The sequence below is a fragment of the Cyprinodon tularosa genome, unplaced genomic scaffold (assembly GCF_016077235.1).
Source record: "Cyprinodon tularosa strain WSP-4 unplaced genomic scaffold, ASM1607723v1 ctg29, whole genome shotgun sequence".
NCBI lineage: Eukaryota > Metazoa > Chordata > Actinopteri > Cyprinodontiformes > Cyprinodontidae > Cyprinodon > Cyprinodon tularosa.
In genome coordinates this window covers 676,514-699,625 of record NW_024038996.1, presented here as the reverse complement: position 1 = coordinate 699,625, position 23,112 = coordinate 676,514, and the positions used below count along the sequence as shown (strand labels likewise).

The 23,112-nt window shown below is 36.2% G+C and overlaps 1 protein-coding gene across 1 annotated transcript in view; it reads right to left on the bottom strand.

The window, feature by feature from the left end:
* LOC119787189 (collagen alpha-1(XI) chain-like) overlaps positions 1 to 23,112 on the bottom strand; it is a 112,973-nt gene that overhangs the window by 63,597 nt on the left and 26,264 nt on the right. The window contains exons 5-20 of the mRNA XM_038290859.1: positions 17,035 to 17,163; positions 13,355 to 13,444; positions 12,951 to 13,040; positions 11,829 to 12,137; positions 10,606 to 10,671; positions 7,999 to 8,040; positions 7,572 to 7,634; positions 5,020 to 5,094; positions 4,491 to 4,574; positions 3,062 to 3,118; positions 2,011 to 2,064; positions 1,846 to 1,899; positions 1,463 to 1,516; positions 1,292 to 1,345; positions 615 to 668; positions 472 to 516 (exon numbers count right to left, since the gene is read on the bottom strand). Of these exons, the coding sequence (XP_038146787.1) occupies positions 472 to 516; positions 615 to 668; positions 1,292 to 1,345; positions 1,463 to 1,516; positions 1,846 to 1,899; positions 2,011 to 2,064; positions 3,062 to 3,118; positions 4,491 to 4,574; positions 5,020 to 5,094; positions 7,572 to 7,634; positions 7,999 to 8,040; positions 10,606 to 10,671; positions 11,829 to 12,137; positions 12,951 to 13,040; positions 13,355 to 13,444; positions 17,035 to 17,163 (1,320 nt within the window). The remainder of the gene's footprint in view (positions 1 to 471; positions 517 to 614; positions 669 to 1,291; positions 1,346 to 1,462; positions 1,517 to 1,845; positions 1,900 to 2,010; positions 2,065 to 3,061; positions 3,119 to 4,490; positions 4,575 to 5,019; positions 5,095 to 7,571; positions 7,635 to 7,998; positions 8,041 to 10,605; positions 10,672 to 11,828; positions 12,138 to 12,950; positions 13,041 to 13,354; positions 13,445 to 17,034; positions 17,164 to 23,112) is intronic.

Below are 23,112 nucleotides of genomic sequence, written 5' to 3'. Positions count from 1 at the left end.
GAAAATTGATCACTGTTGCGAAAGCACTACTGGGTGAAGATTTACAGTACCTTCTCATAAGGTGACACCAAACACACATCCAGAACTATAATGTCATTCAGAGGCGTTTAAAACCCAAAAGGATCTAAATGTAATTAAAAAAGTGTTGCAAGGCTTAAAAGTCGATGTTCACACATTCATACCATCTAATCTAAATGAGATAAAGTTATTTTGTTTGTTTTTTGCAAAGACAAAAGGGCAGAATTCATGTGTGAAGGTTGGAGAAAGACCAAGGAAGACATTCAGCTGTGAATGCATGATTGATTCAAGTGAGCTGAATACAGAGGATAACCAGAGAAAATCCATAATTCATCTTTTGCAAAAGTAAAATCAATAATTATGCTTTCTATCACATAAAAAATTATAAATATTTTGGTAATGTAGCATGATCAAATGTAAAACTTTCACAAGGAGCTTTCCTTTCATACTTACACCCTCTCCAGCCACTCCTCTCTGTCCGACCTGGCCATCTTCACCCTTGGAGTAAACAAAAAATTTGGATATAACAAAATTAGAATAAATAAAAAAACATTTGATAGTCATAAAAGACATTTGGTAAGCATTTTGTAGCTCACTCTTGGCCCGTCCTCTCCTGGAGACCCTGGAGGGCCAGTGGGGCCTGGTTCTCCCTGGAAAAGATTGTATGAGAAAAACAACAATGATTAGAAAGGCTAGAATCACAATATAATCTTGACGTTACAGCTGATAAAAAAAGATTTTAGTTTAAAGTAAAAATATGACTCGTGTCAGAAATTTGGAAAATTGAGGGTGTAAAAAACACAACGAAAACAAGCAGAAACCGCCTTTTAATCTAAAGTTGGCATGGACACCACAATGGGCATGGACCCGCAATATATATGTTTTTATCTATTCATAGTGCTCTATAAGGACAGGCCTACCTCTGTAATTATCTGGTATAGGATGAGGTTTAAAATCCAGTCTAAAAATAACAGTCTGTGATCTTTATGTCTCCCTTTGGTTGGTCCAAATTTGACAAACACTAAATTCAGCTTGCATCATTCGCCTCCTGGCCTGGTTAAACACTGCTTAGGTGGATGTGAAACTAGCCCCACCTTTCATGACTGGGTCAAATGTAATCAGGAGTAACAGCAGCTAAGCAATCACATCCAATAGTGCAGTTAAGTCAGACTTCATTAGATAAAAACAGAAAATAATTCACACATACTGTACATTCTGATTAATGATGATTTCATGCATTTGCAAACTCGATATCTAATTTGTTCCCACTTACTCTGTGTCCCTTTGCTCCTGGAAGGCCTGGGAGGCCATCAAAACCTCTGTCACCCTGGAGTAAAATACAGAAACATTTATTTAAAGAGAGTACATTTAAATATTTTAATTAAGTTGCTAGTATTCATAAAAAATATTCTGACAAAACCAAAATTGAGTAAAACTGCTTCACCTTGGCTCCTGACTCTCCAGGCATTCCTCTTGCACCATCAGCTCCGTTGCGACCCTAGAGGACGTTCACACATCATTTCTGTTCACTAGTTTATACTTAAATAAACTGAACATAACTTTAGGTTAGCTAAGATTACAGATAAAATTTGAATTGAAATTTGTATTTGTTTAAGTTGGCATTTCAATTGTATAACTTGAGTCAAAATATTTCTGATATCCCTCCTGCAAGCTTTGTTGTAAATTTGGATCATTCCTCCAGACATAACTGGTGTTTACGTCACCTTGCTTGCAAGAAACCAGTTTCAGAGAAAAACAGATTTTCCATGGGATTGGAAGCTACACTTAAGAGTCATAGTTCATTCATAAGGCCACTTTGATCCTTACCCTTTTTCCTGCTTTCCCAGGGGGACCAGTTGGACCTTGAAGACCTCTTGGTCCCTAAAGAGATTGTGTAAATGTTACTTTTTGCTGATAAAAGCAGGAATAAAAACAATTTTATTAAACACCAAGTGTCACTGGAAAAAAAAAACAGAATGGTAGTTCTTTCACCTGTGGCCCAGAGTCACCGGTGTCACCTTTAAGTCCGGGAGCCCCGGGAGGTCCCTACATAGAAGCAGAACAAAAATAAAATACATTATACATGCAGAGAGACAGAGAGAAAGAAAGAGAGAGAAGTGTGTAGCAGAAATCTGTCTAATATCATCCCTTAAAGATGGATTTTGGACAAGCAACAAACCCTCAGCCCTGTCTTTTAATAATATTTCCATATGTACAAAATCTCTCTGCTATTGAGGAGTTATCACAGACCCTTTCACTTATATCACTTAAGACACACAAGAAATGCTGTGTCTCATTTGCTCTAAGTGGTTAAGTTAAAAAGTGGTTGAGGCAAAAATAAATATTTATTTATTTTCTTTATTCTTTAACTTTTGTTGTGACGTATAGTCCTGCTCTATGAACTACACACATAGAGAAATGGCTTTTCCTTCCAAAGCAACTAAAGAAAAGTTAACAAGTAGAGGTGAACAAATTAATCATCAGTGTGCTCTCAGTGCCATCATTATCAATCATAATATTGTTTAACTGTCAGTAAGAGGGATCAGAGAAATGTGAAAAGTGATTAAAATAAAGATGTGCTTTGGGCTTCAAAGGACAGAGAGAGACAGTATTTTAGCACATAACAGGAAGGCTCATTAGAGTGTTCAAGCTTTTTCTGATACAACATCATAGATTTAAAATGTTAACAGTCTGTGAAAATCTGAGTTGTTTAAAGCACTCTAAAATAGATATCTCGGGTAATCTCTATCACTGCAGCAAGGTGCTGCCTCTATTCACAATATAAAATATTAAATGTCCAGTTAGACGGGCTAAGTAAGGCAAGAAAATATATGCTTTTCAAAGAGAAATACTTACAAAAATGTAGGGAATGAAAACACTGTTCATTTGGTATTCAGCATTTGAATTATAATGTTAATATTTTTTTATTAACCTTTAATTATGCAGTTTATTTTATTTTTTATTAAATGAGGAGGATTCATGTAGACCTTGTTAACAATGACTTCCTTTCATGTTTACATGTAAATGAATGAAAGATACTCACCAATGGTCCAGACCTTCCTGCCAGCCCAGCCGGTCCTGGGGGGCCTCTCATTGTTAGCTATGGAAAAATCACAATCAATATATCATAAACATTCTACACTGTATAAACATATTCATGTCTGTCTGTTTGTTTGTTTCCCTGTTTATGAAGCTAAACCTCTTTTTATCATAATCAGTGTTGTATTTTTGCACTCCAAATGATAGATGACCTCTGCAGTCTCAGTCCTATATAATGATGTAATTTTTGAATTAATAGTTATTATAGTCTAGTCTATTATTCACAAAGCCTAAGCTTTTAGTTTTTTTACTTTTTAACACATAATACTATCAAAATCGATGAACATATATGAACAGAACAGAGATACTAATTTCTTTTTAAGCGTGAATTTCCATAAACACCAAACAGTGTTTTTATTTTCAAGTAAAATCCATCTGCTTTTATAAACCACAAATGAATAAACAATACAAATTTAAAAACTGGGCTGCTTGTATTTATTCATTTTTTTATGTTATAAATTACCTATTGATGGTAAAAAGGAAAAACACAGGGACAAAAATAATTATAGTCTCTCAGAGAGCAGTGTTCATATCTCGTGCACACGTCACCACTTCAGTGTTGTATTTTTTTTTTTTCTACTCTTAGTTGACCACATGTGGAACAGCCAGAAGTGTCTGGTATTTATTTTTAGTGTGTTGAAACAATGACAAATTATTCAAAAAAAGAAACTGATTCATGTATACAGTGTCCCAATGTATGCATAACAGAACACCAGGAAATAATTACCAAACGCTCTGCCTAAACAACTCAGAAAGAACCAACCGATACAGAATGGGAAAGTATTTTATTTTCTGTTCCACACTGCCAAACCGAATGTCAGAATGAGAAGCTCAGTACTAAAAGGTGACAAATGCTTTCTAACCCTGAAAAAGCACTACGGGGGCAGAGTTCTAAATGTTTAAATACTCAGTGTTTGTGTAAGACTAATCACCTCCATGTGCGTGACAATATATCACAACTAGATGAAAAGCTGCAAAGTTTAACCTGTTTTCAACACTGCTACGTTTGTCAAAACCCATGATCGGGTAGGAATGTCTACTGTGGCTTTCAGCACTACTTAGCTGAACAAAAAGTTATCTTTATTTGCTGATAAGAATCCTTGCAATGTCATTTATCCCATATATTTATTTATGTAGTTGTTGGTTAAAGTTCTTTAGTAGGTAATGCAAAGTATGTGTTTAGAATTGAACTTGCGTAAGTCAAGTCATAACATCAAGAAAATAAAAAAAGAACAGAAAATATTCTGAAAATGACATTACATAGGTAACGTTAAGTATATGTGCAGAATTGAACTTGCCTAAGTCAAATCATAACATCATCATAACAAGAAGGACAGAAATGTTCTGGACAAAATGCTTTGACTGATACTTACTCGAGCCTGAGATAGAATAGCCTGAGCCTGAGCTTCTTGAGCTGTTATTACAGGTCCCTTATGTGACTCACCACCTGCACGGAACTTTTGGCCACAAAAAAGAAAAGAAAAACAACAAAAAACTTTATTAACCCTTCTTTGCTTTTACAGAATGACAAATGAAACAATCACTCCATGAGAGTATTTTCACATTTTATTTATAATGTTCACATTTTTTTCTACATGCTACTAAACCTGTTAACCCCACACCTTACGATCACATCACCGTTGCACACAAATACATGCCTCTGACTGAGCACTTCAAAGCCTCTGTCGTTGGTTCTACTCCATTGAGCTGGCTGACATTTACAAGGCAAGTGATTTGTTACCGAAAGAAAATAAGGCTGCAGTCCCTGGCCTACTGTTGACAAGACTTACATTTGCTCACCAAAGCAAGTCCATGGCCAAGTGACTACAAGTTATGCAATACAACAAAAAAAAACAAACAAGAAAAACAGCTAAAAGGTACATAGAAAGCAGCAGGACTTACAGGTAGCATCAGAATGGTTCCTGGAGGCCCACGGACACCATCTGAACCTGGAATACCCGGACGACCTGGAGGACCCTGAGGAATAAAGTGAGAGGAAATTTAAGAATGGAAGGACATAATTTCTAAAAGAATACAGAATATAACTAGTGGCCATTAATTAATTAGTTATTAATGTAAAGTGTCATGACGTTACTAAGGAGCATCACTTCTACCTTTGTAAAAGATATTAAAGAGTAAGAAAAATGTGTTTATGTCACCAACAGAATATTCAACCACAAAATCAAAATAATAACAATATAAGGTACCGTCCACAGTAGGTACAGTAGATACTCGAATGTCTAATCATGCATAGCACAATCTAGCACTAACAAAATCTCGACTACATTTTCTTGCATCACTTAAATGTTTGCATCATTTTATTTATTCTTGAAGATCTGTCCAAACTAATTATTGAAGAAAGAAAATCATATTGTATGAAGGTCACTCAACACTGGCTTGAAACTCACATCCGCAAGAAGTAGAATACAGTATCCATACAGGAAAAGTTTAAGTCTAAAGATAAAACTGCCTGAAGCTGACAAAGCTTTAAAAGGCATTTTAATAGTTATATCAATCCACTGGGCAGTGCAATAGCACTCTCACAGAATAAAGAAGGTAGAAAAAGGAAGGGAGAAGAGATTAAATCATAAGACAATGAAAGCGGAAGAGAGAAAAAGGTGTTTTATGTGGACCTACAAGGAAGGAGCAGCAATTAGTAAGAGTATATTACACAATAAATCCATAACTTCCTAAACAGATTGCAAGAACAGAACCGCAACACTGAAGTCCGATAATGATTTTGTTTGTGTTGGCGCATGTGTGTTAAGAATGGTGGAGTCTGCATGGGCTCGCATGTGTTGACTTGCCGGTGTGTAGCCGGTTATGCCTTTAGGGTATCATGACATAGACGCCACAGGGGGCGCCTTTAATCGCATCTACTCTGGGAGCTGGTAGTAGTTTGTGGACGCTTCGTCATCAAAAGAGCTTTTGGTATACATTCAACCCAAGTAAATTCCCACATAACTCTTAACTGAAACATTTCCAGCTGTGATAACAATGGCCTGACAGCTTGACGTTGCTTATCCTCTTGAGTGGCAGCAGATTTTATTATGTATTTTGATGTGGAATCCCAGGGTGCTTCAGTTAGCTTGATCCATCATTTGTTGACACAATAAACCCCAGAGAGAATCCTAAAATGGCACTCAAATGCTGAGCTAAGACATTCAAATACTCCTCGATTGTACATTCCAATGGGTGACATCACCAACCCACATCTGTCTTACATATAAATTTAGTGGTTGCTATATTATCTTAAAAGTAACATATTGTCTGTGGTAAGCTACTAGAGGCACACCCAGAATGTCTGTACCTAATAACATGGCTATTGATTGAGAAGGAGTTGACTTTATTTTTTTGTAAACTACAAAAAAAAAATCTATTGCAAAAGAGATATTTATAGCAGATAATGACCTTAAAGTTACACAAATTTAAACAAACAGATACACAAACCATCTAAAATTAATTTAAGGCTTAAGGCAAGGCCTACTACTTTGACAGACAGAAGGATCTACTTTGCAATCTCACCACTTGCTGCAATCTCATCCTGGCTCGGATTGATGCCATGTGTTTCCATTTGCTTTTTTTCCCAGTGGAAGTGAATTTACCCTATCCACAGTTGTGATTATGAGCATAGCGGCATCTAGCGTTAATGATGGCTGGAGGAGAGCACTAAGGGGAGAAAAGGCAAAAGACGGAAACTGCGTAATGGAAAACCGCAAAGAGTAGGTCTAATGTCTCTGTCAGTCCTCGGTGATTTTCTCTCAAGGGAGGGAAGAGAGGTGGGTGGACAGGCTTGCTGAATGAACAAAAGTTGTTTTTTTGAATCACTGCAGCTAAGTGGAACAACAAAGCTTTTGTGTTGGTTGAAACTTTAGAACACATTAGGAAATGTCTAGTTTGGTCTGCAAGTAAATTTTTTAGAAATAAAACAGAATTCAACTGACACTTTAAGCACAGGGCAGGATTCTATCATCAAGTAAAAAAAAATATGATTCTGAAATCCAACCCTGCTTGAAAAATCGAGACTCCAGATTTCACAGAAAACTCGATCTTCTCAGCAAACATTTTCAACACAACGGATCATTTTAAACTTTCCACATTTAAAAAAAAATGTAAGGTGATATTTGGTGTAATTTTATGTTGATGCCACAGAGGCGGTGTGGTGATGTCACCCATTGGTTTTTCAGGAGAGGAATATTTAGGTCTAAGCTTAGATACAGCTGGCAGGTATGTAATTTTCTGTCAACTACTGTCAGCAGCTGTAAAAGCTAAGTGAACCTAATTTTCCCCTAACTCATTGTAAATTGGAAACTCACCTTATTGCTTTGAATGTATGATATTCTCCTATTAAGATATAAACATTTCCTTTTGGCTACAAAAAAAAAAAATTGGTAATCATAGATCTTCTAGCTCAACTACAGTAAGATATACATTGGAGTCCAACATTCACTCACCCTCTCACCAGGATCTCCTGGGGTACCTGGGGGTCCTTGCAATCCTGGGTTACCAGGAACACCCTGAAAGCAGACGTGAATAAATTTGGCATATTACCCCAAAACCACTGCAAACCAGCATTTCCAGCACAGTCAGGCTACCCAGAGCGACGCATGTGGAGGCCAAAAGAGACAGAGGCAAAGCCATCATTTCAAAGGAAAAAAATTCAGAAAAAGTAAGCCCCCCCAACCCCCATACCCCCCTTGACTTTCTTCGAAATGCACATACAGAGTAACAGACATACAGACTTCCGTGCACAAATACACGTTTGACATTTTGTCTCAACTCAAGCTCCACTGACGATCTTTCCATAAAAACATTTTTCCGTCTTTAGCTGTTCTCCATCTGTGAAAGGCAGACAGAAGTGTGGGAGAACGTGATACTCACTGCTGGGCCAGGGGCTCCTTGGGGTCCTTCTAAAAGCATCCCCTGCAAATGGAGGAGAAAGGGGGCAAACAGTAGCATTAATGACAGCTTATTAACCAAAAGACAATTAGGAGTAGTGGGGAAAAATGTAGACATTTGGGTTTTTTTGGTTTTAAAGTTATCTCAAAGCTAAAGTCTAGGGATCGGAACAATAACATCCGATCTGATTTGTGAATTTTATTGATTTGGGATGCAACAAGAGGTATAAAGGCCATCATTGCCAGTGTAAATGTTAATGGAAATCACAATCTTAAGTTCTTTTGGGAGATTTCAATGTTGTTGCTGGATCTGTTGTTGGAACATTATCCTTTTTACTATCAAAATCATGCTTGGAGATAAAGTTAAAGAAAGCACTAAAGTATTTTAGTTATTACAACAAAACCATATCTTTTTGTCCAAACAGGTGGCATTCAATCTCGAAGGAAGTTAACCACATCAAGTTATTCCTGTTTTAGCTCAGCTACAGACTATATAGATCTCATAACAGACACAGGTTGCTTTTTTATTCTTTGCTATTGTTTTTTGAACTAAAGAAATCTAGCCATCTGTTAGCTACATTACAGCAACATGTTTGATTCTGAGATGCTAATAAGCACTAAAATGTAGTGGTGCACATGCTTCACGTCCATCTCAAAACTCCTAACCCTTAGTGTATCCTCCCACAGGTCAGCTGGTTTCTCCATTTTCAGTTGGCCATTCTGCTTTTCCTTTATAACAAGCCATCTACAGTATTATTGCAAATCATGGATGGTAATAAGATGCTCAGATTCTAACCAAAATAAAAAAAGATTATCATGTATTATGGAATATGAAAGCATTTTTACATTAAGGAAGCTCCATAACTCCCTTAATAAGTTCTGTAAAAGTTTTAAAAAAGTTTAAAAAACAATCCACTGGACTTGTTTTTCAAGGTTGAAGATGTTTCGCTTCCCGTCCGGGAATCTTTCTCAATTCAAATGTCTTTATTCACAGTGAGTTTGAGGCTTTATATAGCAAAGGCCTTGTATTGCTTGGAAACATGCAAATTCAAACTGACGAGCGGGTTGTTTGGTTCCATTGTTAGCCTGTAATATCTGCAACCTGTCTATGATTGTGCAAGGTCGGCTGTTAATAAGTCCAGTCTATTACTTTTCTTTCTCTTAAACATCTTGAATAAAACACAGATTTTTTTTATATCTGCAAAATTTCAAGTCTCTTAATATTATCCCATCAATGCAGAGAAGATGTGGTTTTTGTTATTTTTTACTGACGGTAGCTGATTAAGTAGTTAATAAATGTAAGCACGCACGACCCATGTACGGAGGCCTTAGTCATCGACGCGGCCGACCCAGGTCGAATCTAAACTGTGGTCTATTGCCGTATGTCTATCCCCCTCTCTCATATCCCCTTAATGTCAGCCTACTGTCAAAAAAATGAGCCACAAGTACCATAAAATCCCTAAAAAAAAATTTAAATAGAATAATAGTAAGATCTTGAGAAAGGGAAGAGAAGAACTCAGTCAATGCACACTAATTTAAAAAGAAAATTAAAGATATAATATTTGAATAAATCCAGATAAAATTATGTTCATAGGAAGGCTAAGCTGTATCTAGTTGCTGCTTAATTACGAATCAACCCAGCCATGTCCTATGCCAACTAAGCTTTAATAAAAAAGGCTGGTATCATGGAACAACAAGTGGGATGGAATGTAACTCGCTGGTCGAAAAAAAAAGCTCTTGGAAATTTCCGATTCCAAAGTGTGAAATATATCAGTGATGTGAGACAAAAGTCAGACAAACCCACATATAGTTTGTAATTATTAAACCCACAGCAAAGGCAGCTCACCACGGTTAACTAACAAAGATAAAGTTTTGTATTGTTCTAGTCTACTTTTGAGCAACTTGTCCAGTGTGTGTTAATAGTGAGAATTGAGGAGACTAAAACGACACATTGCACAGCCTCTGGTGTGTTGTCACCATCTGGTCTCACTAAACAGCTGTCATTGCTACATTAGAACTCCGGGCTGCGTTGGCGAGATGACTTTGCTTCCCTTTACCTCATTCATGCTTACAAAGATTCCACAAAGAAACCAGAAAATGTCAGTCCAAACAGGAAACATTTGAGGGAAGTAGGCATTTTCACACATACACATCCACTTCTTGATTTGTCTTTCAGCCAACTGATTTCTGGTTCACCTCTGTTGATTTAATACGTAAAATAGGTATAACATAAATTTTGACATTTTTGTTTAAAAAAACCTTCAGAGCAGGGTTTATCTTCCTGATCAAGCTTTTGGCATGCTCACCAATGGTTTAGCAGCTGTTTTAACAATGCTGACTAAATGTGGCTTAGATAGGTCATGCAAATTTGGAAAATTATACCTATGTTGATCTAAATATAATGACTTTATTCTGGTACATGCATTAAAGTTTATGCAGGTAAATCAGTAAAATATTGGCTCGTTAGAATAAGCCGATTAACTTTTTTATGTATTCTAAATTCGTTTAGTGAAACATTATGGGCAGAAATCTTTTTAGTTATCTGATTGTTTTTTCAAATAAGGGCACATTACAGTAAATGTAAACTCACCGGCTCAATGACTGCTGGTTCACCCTTCTCTCCTTTTTGTCCCAAGTAACTTTGACCCCCACTTACCTGAAGACAAAAAGAAAATGTGAGCAACTTTAAGCGTTAATAATACCACTAAAAAACACCACAAACTGTTGGAAACTGAAGTTCCCTTAATTGCAAAAGTCTATTTAAAAATTCTTTAAATATACTTCATTATCTCAACTGTATTATCCTTATTGTTAAATATGAGATGAGCATAATTTCTGTATTTGGTATCCAATCAATCAGTCAATCAAATTTTATTTGTATAGCACTTTCCAACAACATCAGGAAGACTAAAGTGCTCCACAGAAAGATTTAAACAATGTAAAAAGTGGCATATCTGTGAGAACATGCAGACTGTATAACGTCTATTTTCAATGGAATTGTTAAAAAGTGCCTAAATGAAAAAAAAAACACTTCATCTGTGCACTTATATAGGGTTGTTACCCGAGACTATTCATTTAATAACTTCACAAGAAAATAATTTAAAAAGCGACCGCAATTCCAAACCTCTCTACAAAAAAAAAAAAAAAAGAAACAGGAAGCTAAAGGAATTTAACAGTTTTAATATTACAACCATGTCACCTCCTGAATCAGCAGATTTAGTTGTTGGTTTTTTTTGTCAGGGAAATAATGCTGGGGTCAGCAACTTTTCTCTGACTGCAGCAATGGCTTTGATGGAAACAAAAAAATAAAAAAATAAATCAACTGCCAAGAAGTAAGTCATTAGATCAAACAAACAGATTACTGCTGGAATATCCAGGAAAAGGTATGTCTGATAAACAACAGAGGCTTCTCGGGTGGAAAGCCTACAAAGTGCAAGCTAAATGCTGACAGCTGTTTATCTAAAGAAGACAAGAGGTGTGTTGTACGAGCTTGTGTATATTTGGGTTTCTGGCTGGTGAACATAGAAAGCCTGAGGCTTAAATAAAAAAAATGAAATTGCACCTTTGAAAAAAAAAAAAAGAAAAATGACAAACATGGCATTGCCGCCAAGCCGGTGAAGATCCACTGAGTTGCAGTTATTAATATCAAAATTATTATTAATATTATTTTAACTATGTACAACGTAACTCTACAACGTCTTAAGAGCAACATTTTTTATTGTGGATGGATGAGGTCACAAATGCAGAAGGCACATGTCTTGAACTACTTCTAGGACTTTACACCTTCAGTCATTTCTAAGCATAACCACTTACACTGAAATCGGTCTTTGCTGGAACACCAGGACCAATCTCATCCTCATAAACTTCAGGGGTTGGCTTTGTATCGGTGGGATTGTAATCACCATAATCGGTGTAATCCCCATAATTGGTACCGCCGTAGGGTTTCTCCCCATAGTCCCCTGTATCGTATCCTTTTAGGTCTTCTTCCTTAAACTCTGTCACTTCAGTTTCAGGATCCACCTTCACGGGGGGGTCCACAGGAACATCAACAGCAACGGTTGGGTCCATGCCAACCTCGTCTACACCAGTGATGTAATCGTCCACAATCTCTGTATCGTAAGTCTTGAATCATCCCAAGCGTTTAAGAGAAGAAGGAGACCAGGAGCAAATGTTAGTACAAAAGATAATCTTTTTAGAAAAATAATTCCTTTAGCAAACAATATTTTTTCATTTTCGTTAAAAGCTTTATGGCACTGACACAAACGATTTACACAGAAATGAAATTCTTTTATCCAGTTTAAAATTACATATCTATACTGGGGTGTCAATTTAAGGCCTATGTGCCATTTGCAACCCTAGAAAAGAGTTTGATCAGCTTATGTTGGCATTATAAGAATAGTAAAGAAAGGTTTTTAGAGATTATTAGTGAAAAGCTGAAATGTTTTTCATTTGGAAAATGTCGGGCAAAACGCAATGTGTTTTATTATTGAGTATTTGATTTATAAACCTTTGACTCAAAAACAGCCATTGTTACACAGAGTAATTAAACTTGAGTCAATATAACAAGCCCACAACCTCTTCTTGTTTTTGGGAAAAGAAAAGACGTAATGACAAAGATATTTTTGAAAATAGTGTTCCATGTTTTGGATAAGGCAAATCTAAAAAAAAAAAACAACATGCTTTATACTAAGGATTGATAGATCGATTTCCAATCCAAAATCGGAACTAAATAAACACTGACTTAAAAAAAAAAAAATTGTTTATTTAAAAAAATTGCAAACAGCATCACTTAAACTGAAATACATTTCCAAAGATAATCTCAGCAATCTTCAATTTTAAGTTGCTTGACCCTCAATGGTGTCCCAAAAATAATAACGTTCTCACTAAACAGTTAACATTGAATCAGACAGAAGAACAGGAAAGTAGAACGGTTACCTCTCCTTGTCTGGAAGACTCAGTCGGAGGCTGTTTACCATCCACTATGCTGTAATCGTACTCGCCAGTGTAGTAGTCTCCACCAGCTGTCTAAGATTTGAGTAACAAGAGTTTTAAAAGTTAGGTAAGACCTGATAAAAACAGTTGCTTAATTTTAACACAAATATGTTACCACCAGATTAAAAAGGAAGAGTCATTTATTACACTACTACTGTAAATTCTATTCTACAAAGATCTTTGGGGTAGCATGTATAGTAGTTGTGCAGAAATAAGCCGTTAATAAAAGAAAATAAGCAATTAATATTTAGCAGTCAAAAAAAATTTGAATAAACAGCTTTGATCCTCAAAAATATTAATAACTATATATTTTCCTTAAAAAAAACAATAAAGGTGCATTAATTTACCTCAACCTTTGCTCCAGAGGTAGAAGGAGCATCAGTGGTTACCTCCCCTTCACCATAGTCATAAAATTCACCATAATCATAGATTGGGTACTGTGTGAAGAAGAAATATGCATATGTTAATACATTATGTAAAAAAATCCTTGTTAGTCATAAAAAAACAGTCTGATCCTCCGGTTTGAACACTAACAGCTGATGTAATATGCTTTTTGATCAGGAGATGGTTTAACTTCACATCTAAGCCAAAACAGCTGTTTTCCATATGCACCATCACTATGATTGTCTTTATTGTTTTTCCATTTTTGCAATCACTCTGAACTTGAAGTTTGAGAAAAAGTTGGTGAAAGTAAGTAAACATCATTCCGGGCCATGTCTCTATCTACTTTTTTTTTTTTTTTTTTTTTTTACACAGGATGTTTAAAGCTCTCAAATTTTAAGCTGATTAAGGCTGATCCGCAGTTGATGCCTAATGCTGGGAACCAAAAAGACCTGCAGTTGTCATTATTGGCTCTTTCAAGCAAACTATTTGACTGTCATGTATCCCATATTTATTGATGTATAATACACAGAATTTATAAGGCAGGAGGTAAAACCACAGGTTTAATAGCTGGAGCAATAAAAAATAAAGAGCTACAGAGGGCAAAGTGAGGATGGAGGAGTTTATGGCATTTCTTTTATTAGCAGTTTTGAGGTGAATATGGTTAAACTGCAGTTAGGAAACTTCAGTTTGACTCATCCATCCACTTATTGTCTTGTCTATACCCCCTTATAATGTTTGTTGGAAGTTTTGCGCCTATTTTTAGATGTCAATATGCAGAAAGTGATAAAAGGTCTCCAATACTTTTAGAGAAATACAGTACAGATATACAAATAACAAAGAGCACACACACTTTTATTCAAAAACAATTCACTGAAATCAATTAGCATACATGGATGTTTTAAGATACCAGGAGTAGGGCTGGGTATTTTCGCCAAAGTCCTGAATCGATTAGATTTTGATTCATACAGTTCTAAATCGATTAATTTCGATTTGATCTGTTTTTACAGTAATGAAAGAGGTTCAACTGTATTTCAAAATACTAATATATTTTATTTTTTCCAGTCACATTAAACTCAAAGTGCAAACTTGTAAATCACAGTTTAAGCCTGAGGTGTGAACAAAACTGTTTTTAAGTGAAAACTTGTTTGTGAAAAGTGAAAAAGTGAAGCCTCACTCGAGCAAGCAGACGTGACACAGCAGACATGCATGAGCTGCATTATCTTCAATGCACAAACCAAATTTGCAGCATTGTCTGTAACAACTACAGGGTGTTTGCTGGTCAACCCCAATTTATTAATGTCTTCAGTCAATCTATTGGCTATATTTGCAGCTGCCTGGCTTGAAGTAATCTTGAGTGCATCTTTCTTGCTCATTTGAGTGTGAACGTCACGCGTGTCACTATAAAACTAATCGATCTCATTCCCTAGACATAGATTCAGCAAAAATGTAAAGTAATTTATTCAAAATCATTTAAATGGATTTTTTTACTCAGCCTTAATCAGGACGAAGCTCAGAGAACCCATGCATGGACAAGCAGAACATGCCAACTCCAGACAGAAAGCCCTAAATGAAAACTGGACCAAGTTTCAAACATTGTTATCCCAATGAAGCCTAGTTAGAGTCATAACCAAGAGCAAAATTATGCAAACAAAATCATTTTTGTTTCAGTTGTAGTTTAAACAGTTTTAACATAATCCATTTCAACTTGCAGACAGAAAAGTCTTAGCAAGACCTGTAGGACTTGTTAAAAGCATGTAGCATAGTTCTATTCAAGAACTCCCATAATTACAGTCTGCTGAGTTCTGTGTCTGTGTCTCCTACAGAGAGCTTTTTTTATCTTTTAAAGCATTCTTTTCCGAAGTGTCTATGCTTCTGATAAAGCCATTACTAGCTAGAATCAATGCTTTAGCTTCTTAGCTTCTCTTCAGAGGTTTTTTTCTCCAGCTACTTCTACTGTACAGTACTGAAGCACACATGATCTACATATAATGATTACAGTCATCTTCTACATTCCTTTGTGAAAGAGATTTCATTATCCTTGCATTGTATAAAAAGAGGCAAAGTAAATTATTATAACAGAGCAGTCATGCTATGTAATACCCGGTTAGCAAAGGCATGAATATTAGTCTCTAGGCAGCTGCTAAGCTTATAAAAATAATACAAGCTCAAGCGCTTGGTGAAACGTTGGCCTCAGTTATGCGGTCTGGAGGGGGAAAGGTCACATAAAAGAAGCCTCGGCTTTAAGATCCAGACAGGCTCAAAGGGAAGCAAAGAGTAGTTATTTATAGTGTTAAAGCCAAGCAAAATAGTTTTACAATAGCCAGATTTGAAAAAAAAAAAGAAAATAGAATATATTTGCTTAATAAATGTACCACTCTGACATTTTCTTAGTCTACCTACAGAAATGTTGATGAGGACACCAAAGTCAGTAAGCTTCATAAGATGGGAAATCTTCAGAAACGGTTTCATACTTTAATTGTTTAAGGTATCTCATTATAAAAGCAATTGCTGCATTACAGAAATACTCTTTTATATTATTAAGTCTCAGTAAGTTTTAGCACACTGAGCTGGAATATAGGCAGAACATTCCAATTTTAACTGTACAGAAAAAAACAATAAATAAACAAGATTTACAATGTCTGTAAAGCCAAACTGCTCCCTGCTGGCTGGAATTGACAACCTCCTTATGTTGGCTGAGGAAAGCAGCTTGATGATGAAGCGATATTTTCCAGTGCTGGTACCCTCTGTTCTGCCAATAGCTTGGAATAACGGACCAGTTTCTCTTTATTTTATTCTGAACAAAAATCCAAAGTCTGCTTTTCCAGGTACTGGAAGTAGTCAGGGAAGGAAAGGCTTAAATTTCCCTGTGAGTCTGGGCCGAGCCTGCTGAACTCGTTAGTGATATAAATCTTAGGGCCACTCCAAAGTAGGCTAAGACTTTGAGGAAGGAAAAAAAAAAGAAGAAAATGTTCCAAAATGAGTTTAGTGCAAAAAGAAAGTGAGTTATTTAATGCAACACTGAGGGAAAATATTTACCATAAGATAAAACTGTAAAACAGCACAAAGAGTTGAGATGAAAAGAAACTAAAAGCTTGCTAAAGAGGTTCTGAGTGATGTTTTGGAGACGGCACTAATAAAATTTTTATTTCAAACCAAGCCATGTATTTTGATATCTCATTGTTTTTCCACTAGTGAAACAGACTGGAGAAAGAGGCAGCTCTGACAGCTTTACGCAAGCTTTTCTGTCTCTAAGTTTCAAATTTATAGCCAAAGGATTGTTCACATAGCACATTTTAGAGGAAATATTTTCAGTTTTTTGTTACTTAGCAATTTTTCAAAACACCAAATAGTTTAAGTAGTAGCCTTTTTAATCAAGTTAAAAGGAAAAAATACTGCACTTAACATAGTTTTCTAGTTAAATATCCTATTATTGATGCATTGTATCTTTCCAGGAATCCAAGCTTTCTGCTTACTCCTTCTTGATCTTTTCTAATCATACCATATAGTAGGGAAATGTAAGGTTATCCTTCCAAGTAACTGCCACTCCAGCTCCTACATCATTTCCTGAATTTATTCCAAATAGAAATAACTCTTGAAACCTGATGCTTATTTGTTTTTCAAAAATAGATCAAAAGATGCTGACCTCTGCTTCTGGTTCCTGAGCCTGTGGCGTGTCGTGGTGGCTGGGTGCTTCACAATCAGGGCTGTAGGTTTCACAGTAGTCGTAGGCTGCCCTTGGGTCTGCCACTATCAAAAGCTGCTGAATATCCCCCTGAAAAAAAGAGGAGTAGGTCAGTGGTAGCAGAGAAAGAGTTCACACATGAATGTTCTCATTTTTCCTCAGCGGTCGTTAAGATAAACAGGGAGTCTGTTGGATCATTTACATCCAATATCCAAAAAAGGTACGTGAGATGGTCTGTGGTATGATTTGTTTTGCTCTTTTTTTCTTAGAGTCTGATTTCTTTTCCTGCTTGGGTTTGTAAATGTCTTCAATATGGAGTCACATCAGCCTCATGGGAAACACAAGAACATTTTGCTCAAAAACTCCAAGACATTAACAAGACAAAGACAAGAGCAGGATTAATGTATCTAACTGTCCTCTTGAACTAAACAAAACTAAGCAGAGCTAAGCATTTGGGGATTTTTATATTGGTCTGTATGTTTTAAAATATGTTTTTATGTATAAACTCAGATTCTCAAACACTTTGTGACATTATTAAAACTTATGGACTTCAATATTCTGTTATGTTACAACTGCACGCCAAGGTGTTCTGTTTTATGTACTGCAGAAGGAGTATACTATGAAGTAAACAAAAGCTGAGTTTAATATCCATCCATCCATCCATCCATCCATACTTCCATCCATCCATCCATCCATCCATCCATCCATGCATCCATCCATGCATCCATCCATCCATCCATCCATCCATCCATCCATCCATCCATCCATCCATCCAGACATCCACCCATCCATCCATCCATCCAATCCATCCATCCATGCATCCATCCATCCATACTTCCATCCATCCATCCATCCATGCATCCATCCATCCATCCATACTTCCATCCATCCATACTTCCATCCATCCATCCATCCATGCATCCATCCATCCATCCATGCATCCATCTATCCATACTTCCATCCATCCATCCATCCATGCATCCATCCATCCATTCATACTTCCATCCATCCATCCATCCATCCATCCATCCATCCATCCATCCATCCATCCATCCATCCATCCATCCATACTTCCATCCATCCATCCATCCATCCATCCATCCATCCATCCATCCATCCATCCATCCATCCATCCATCCATCCATCCATCCATCCATCCATCCATCCATCCAAAATGTCTCTATGGGTTGTAGCTCAGATTGTGTACGAGGGAATGCCAGAAGGTGAAACTCAAAGCATGACTTTTGCAGTTTCAAATTTGTTTAGATATTTTTAGCTCCATCCATCTTCCTTCCTGTGTCCCTACCAGAGTAAGGCACTACAGCATAATGTTGCAAGCATCCAATTTCACCATTACTACTGTAATAATGTGTCTTTACTTCTCTGCTACAGATAAAATTTGGCTTGCTGTTCAAAAAGGCAACTCCTACAGATTTGATGTGTATAGTTTGCTTGGTTTGTAGTTGTGACATGCTGTGTCTCTTCCCAGTGGTCTATTATACATAGGACCAGCATCAAAATTCTCCATAACTGTACCCCTGGCCTGTTTACTCAGTTTTTTCTTGGTATTGATGATGCTATTCTTTCCGTCTATAAAACCTCATGTCCCTTAAGAAGGCATATCGATTTAAAATTAGGTTTAAATATTCACAAAGTTTGTTCTATTCACTCATAAGGAGACTAATAAAGGTAGTTGGTTACAAAGAATATTAGTTTGGGTTACCGTAAAACAGCATATAATGCTTCTTTAAGTGTCACTTAACATTCAAATCTACACTTATAACCTGGAAAAATGAAGATTAATCTTTTTTTAAGGCACTGTTCTTTGCTGCATGGCTTCTGGTCAATTCCTGTAAGCCTTATTTAATTTCCAACATGTCTATTCTGACTGGTTTTCCTACTTGTGGAGTACAGACAGCTGTTCTTTTTTTTCTTAAAACTGTGCCAAATTAGCTCCTGGGGAGACTTTGCTGAAATGTTTATCAAAGGCATGTAGTTTGGATAAGTACAGCAACAGCAGGAGCCAGAACTACTGTATAAATAATCAGATTCACAAATTCAGGAACACATTTCTGATACAGCTGGTGATTAGAACTACTTCTGACATGGATTTTATAACATTGGAACTCAACAGACACTTCTATAAAGCCTGAAAAAAGGGGGAAAACCTCAGAGAGCATACTGTAACAGGGATTATTTAATGCCTATAAAGTGTGCTCTTTTTCCTTTGGCTAGACTGCCCAAGGTCTTCCACCAGCTTGACGGTAATAAAATGAGATAATAAAAAGAAAAAAAACAAAAGCACAAGGCGGATGTTAAATACTAAAGAGAATAGTCTTCTGACTATTAATTAGATCAAGCTTTATAGGAAGCTACTAGGCTGTAGGGGAGTCTGAAAGCTTTTAAAAAGAACTATTCTACAGCTACCCATACTCCATCATTAAGGTTAGCAAGTCCCTGTACTCAGCAGACAAAAATCCAAAGACTACTTATCTGAAGCCGTCTGTTTTTCATGAGCCTATGGAAAAGGAAATTAGATCTCCTCTCCAAAGGGTTTAAAAGACATATTTTCCATGATACTATCATGGGGATTTACAGGAAAATCAGCACGAACTTTCCCTGTATTCTAAAAGAAAAACACAATTAATATTCACCTGGCTTTTTCACATTCTTTGGATTCCACCTCAGTAAAAAAATCTAGCAAAATTACTCTCAAAAAGTAAAGAGAGGGTACAATCAGGGTGGCCCTTTAAGAGGAAGTTAATTCATGCAGAGTGCATTAAATGACAGGAGGCAACATCTGTATAAGCTTAAACCTCTGGAAGGAATTAAACTCTCATCGCTCTGCACTCCCATCATATGTAACCAGTAAATCTGAGCAGTGTTGGGACAACCTAAATTAAACATAGGTTAATTAAGCTTTTTGGTTCATAGAGGGATAGTCTGTTTGGATCATAGCTCTTTGGTTGAAAACAGATGTATCATTTTTTTCCTTTAGGTTTCCTTACAAGAAATCACTCTGTGGGGTCCGAATGTTCACAATTCTCTATAGTTACTGTACCTTAAGAAAGTATTCCTTCCAGTGGAACTTTTTAACATTTTGTCAAATTATTACAAGTGTTGAGAACAACAGGGTTACATAATAACGGTGTTTGTAACTGTGGTAATTTTTCATTGATAAGGCAATCCAACCAGTCAATTTTCACATATTGGTAATGATGTTACGGTACTTAAAAATCTAAGCAGCAGGGAGCTGAAAGAAGCGTACGTAGCACCCATTGGGTGAGGAGCCGCAGTGTGGATGGGTGCTCAGCATGCCTTGAACACGGACTGAGAGAAGAGACAATTGAGCAGAGCCACTGATTCAATGAGAGAGTTCCTAATGGAAAGAAAGTCAATGGCTAAAGGTTCCTGTCATTTACTCATTAAGTCAGTCAGAGGCCTCTCTAATCTAAAGAAGCTCCAAACAGCATCTAACCATTGGCAACACACTGATAATTGCCTGCCTATATACTGCTTCATACATTCATACTGTTTTTTCACATAGAAAAACTGGGATAATAAAATCCTGCTATGTTTTTTCCTAGAATAATTCCAAAAAAATGTAAAAACACAGGACGTTGTATTCCAAGTTTGAAGACCTTTCGCTGCCCATCCAGAAAGCTTTCTCAATTCAAAAATTCTGACATTCACATAAATATATTGCAACTCACTTGGCATTAAACACAGGGATAACAGCTAAAAAACCAGCTTTATGGCTACGACACGTTTACATCAATGTTCATTTACGTGTATTCTTCCCTAAACATTAAAACATTTAAAAAAAATTAACTAAATAAATAAAGATGTCCCAGCACACAAAGTAGCAAAGATTAATATATTTTATTCTTTTAAATTGACTATTTAAAAATGCAACATTAGGAAATAGTTACTTTAATTAACTAAATTACTACTGCTGCCTTAATGTGGTATCGTAATTATGGTAAATACCAAAATCAACATCAAAAGTGCACAAGAACACCCACCCATGTTGTAATCTGGCAGGTTTTCTTTCAGTATTGCCTCATTCTTACTATCACTGGGAAGTAAACAATAACTTGCTTCCCAGTCCCAGTTTTTTGAAAACTGCAAACAACACATCTTTTGGTCTCTTTCCCAAATTGATTTATTTTGCAATGTGTCAAGTTTTCAGAGGGCATGATTAACAGTTGCCCTGTCAACAGATTATCATAACTTAACAGTCATCTCTGCAGCTCCTACTGAGTCACCATGGGCCTCTTGACTGTTTTCCTGAGTTATGCTTCCCTTTCCCAGCCAATCATTTTAAATGGATGGCCAGTATTTGTCAGAGTACCAATTTCCCGTTCATTTTCCACTTAAAATGATGGATTGAACAAGGTTCTGTGAGATGTTTAAAGCTTTGGATATAGTTTCATAATCTAACCCACACTTTCCCATAAATAATATCTCACATAATACACTGTAAAAAAAAATGAAATAAGATCATTTTCATTTAAAATAAGAAAAAATAACTCTATTATCTTATTTCAAGTGCATAATAACGAATTATTTCATTTTAAGGTGAACAAATACAGTATGTATTCCATAGGCAGATGTTCTTATTTACTTCCACGAGTTATGAAAATACAGTTATATTTTGAAAGTTTTTGTTGTGTTCGGATAGGTTTTTTGAGAGTACATTATGTTTAATCGATTAAGAAACATTCCAACATAATATAATACATTTTTTGGCTACAATGTGAAAGGAGGGTTAAAAACTTCAAGGGCTACAAAAGCTTATGCAATTTATCGAGGGAGTTTGTTAGGGGGTTTTGTCGAATTGGGTGTAGAAAAACATCTGGGAATTAGTTTGACCTGGTAAACCTCTTTACTTAACACAATAAACAGTTTTGAAAATGTGTTGGAGAAATAACAGTGTTAATACTGCAGCATACTGGGAAAAGACAGGAGCGATTAAACACAGACACCTTCAGTCTGGCATGATCTATGTCTGCTTCCTCCTCTACCAACTATATATGTCTGGGTAGAATCACTATATTCTTTTAATTCTCTCTTTTTTAAACAAAGGTTACCGTTCCAAACATGCCTGCAGTCATTATATGTACAAAACACTCTAAATGAAAATCACACTGAAATCTCATCAACAGACCACACACATAAGGCAGTTTCTTAAGCCTCGGAGTGATTCAGTCAATCCCACACTCCCTGATGAAATCCTCATTCCATGCCTCCCTCAGCTTTTTCTTTCATCCTTGTGACTTCCTTAAGCATATCTCTGTTTATTTTGTTGCCGTTCACGTCTGGGTCAAACTGCACATCTTTTTGGGAATGTGTTCTTGTTCTTTCTCAGAATCCCAGGAATGATCCACAGCAGTGAGCTCAATAGGCCCAGCTCCATTTCAGACATAATGACAGAAATCATCTTGTCACGGATGCAGAAATACAAACCTATTAATGTTTCTTTTTGCCAAAATAAAAGTCTCAGAATTTCTGACCTTCACTTGAATCATGACAATATTCAATTAGTTAATGAGCAAACCATTTCTTTTGGAAAAAGGAAAAAAGAAGGAAATAAAAACCCTTCTGTTTCTTCCTGAAGCTCGTTTAATATTTTACTATAAATTAAGAAGTTTACAGAAGCAGACGGACACTGCTTTATTCGACCCAGACAGTGTCAGTCTTCTGATTCTCCCGTTAGGATTAAATCATTAGTCTCGGCGGTCAGAGAGACAACAAAGAGAGGGTGGGTTTTTTTGTCTTTTTTTTTTTTTAACACAACTGATTACAAAACTTCTTGGAAGTAGGTAATTAAGTCAAATGTTTGTGATTACCAGCTGGAGGTGTCTGCGGTTTGTATTGGAGGAAGCAAATAATGAGCCTCCACATTCAAGTAAAGTAAAACTGAAAAAAAAAAATCAAACTTTGATACATTTCAGCTGTTTCTGCAGACATTGGGATAAAAAAGTTTGTTAAATAACTTTCAACAACTTTTAAAGCTACAAGGGTTAATATATTTCC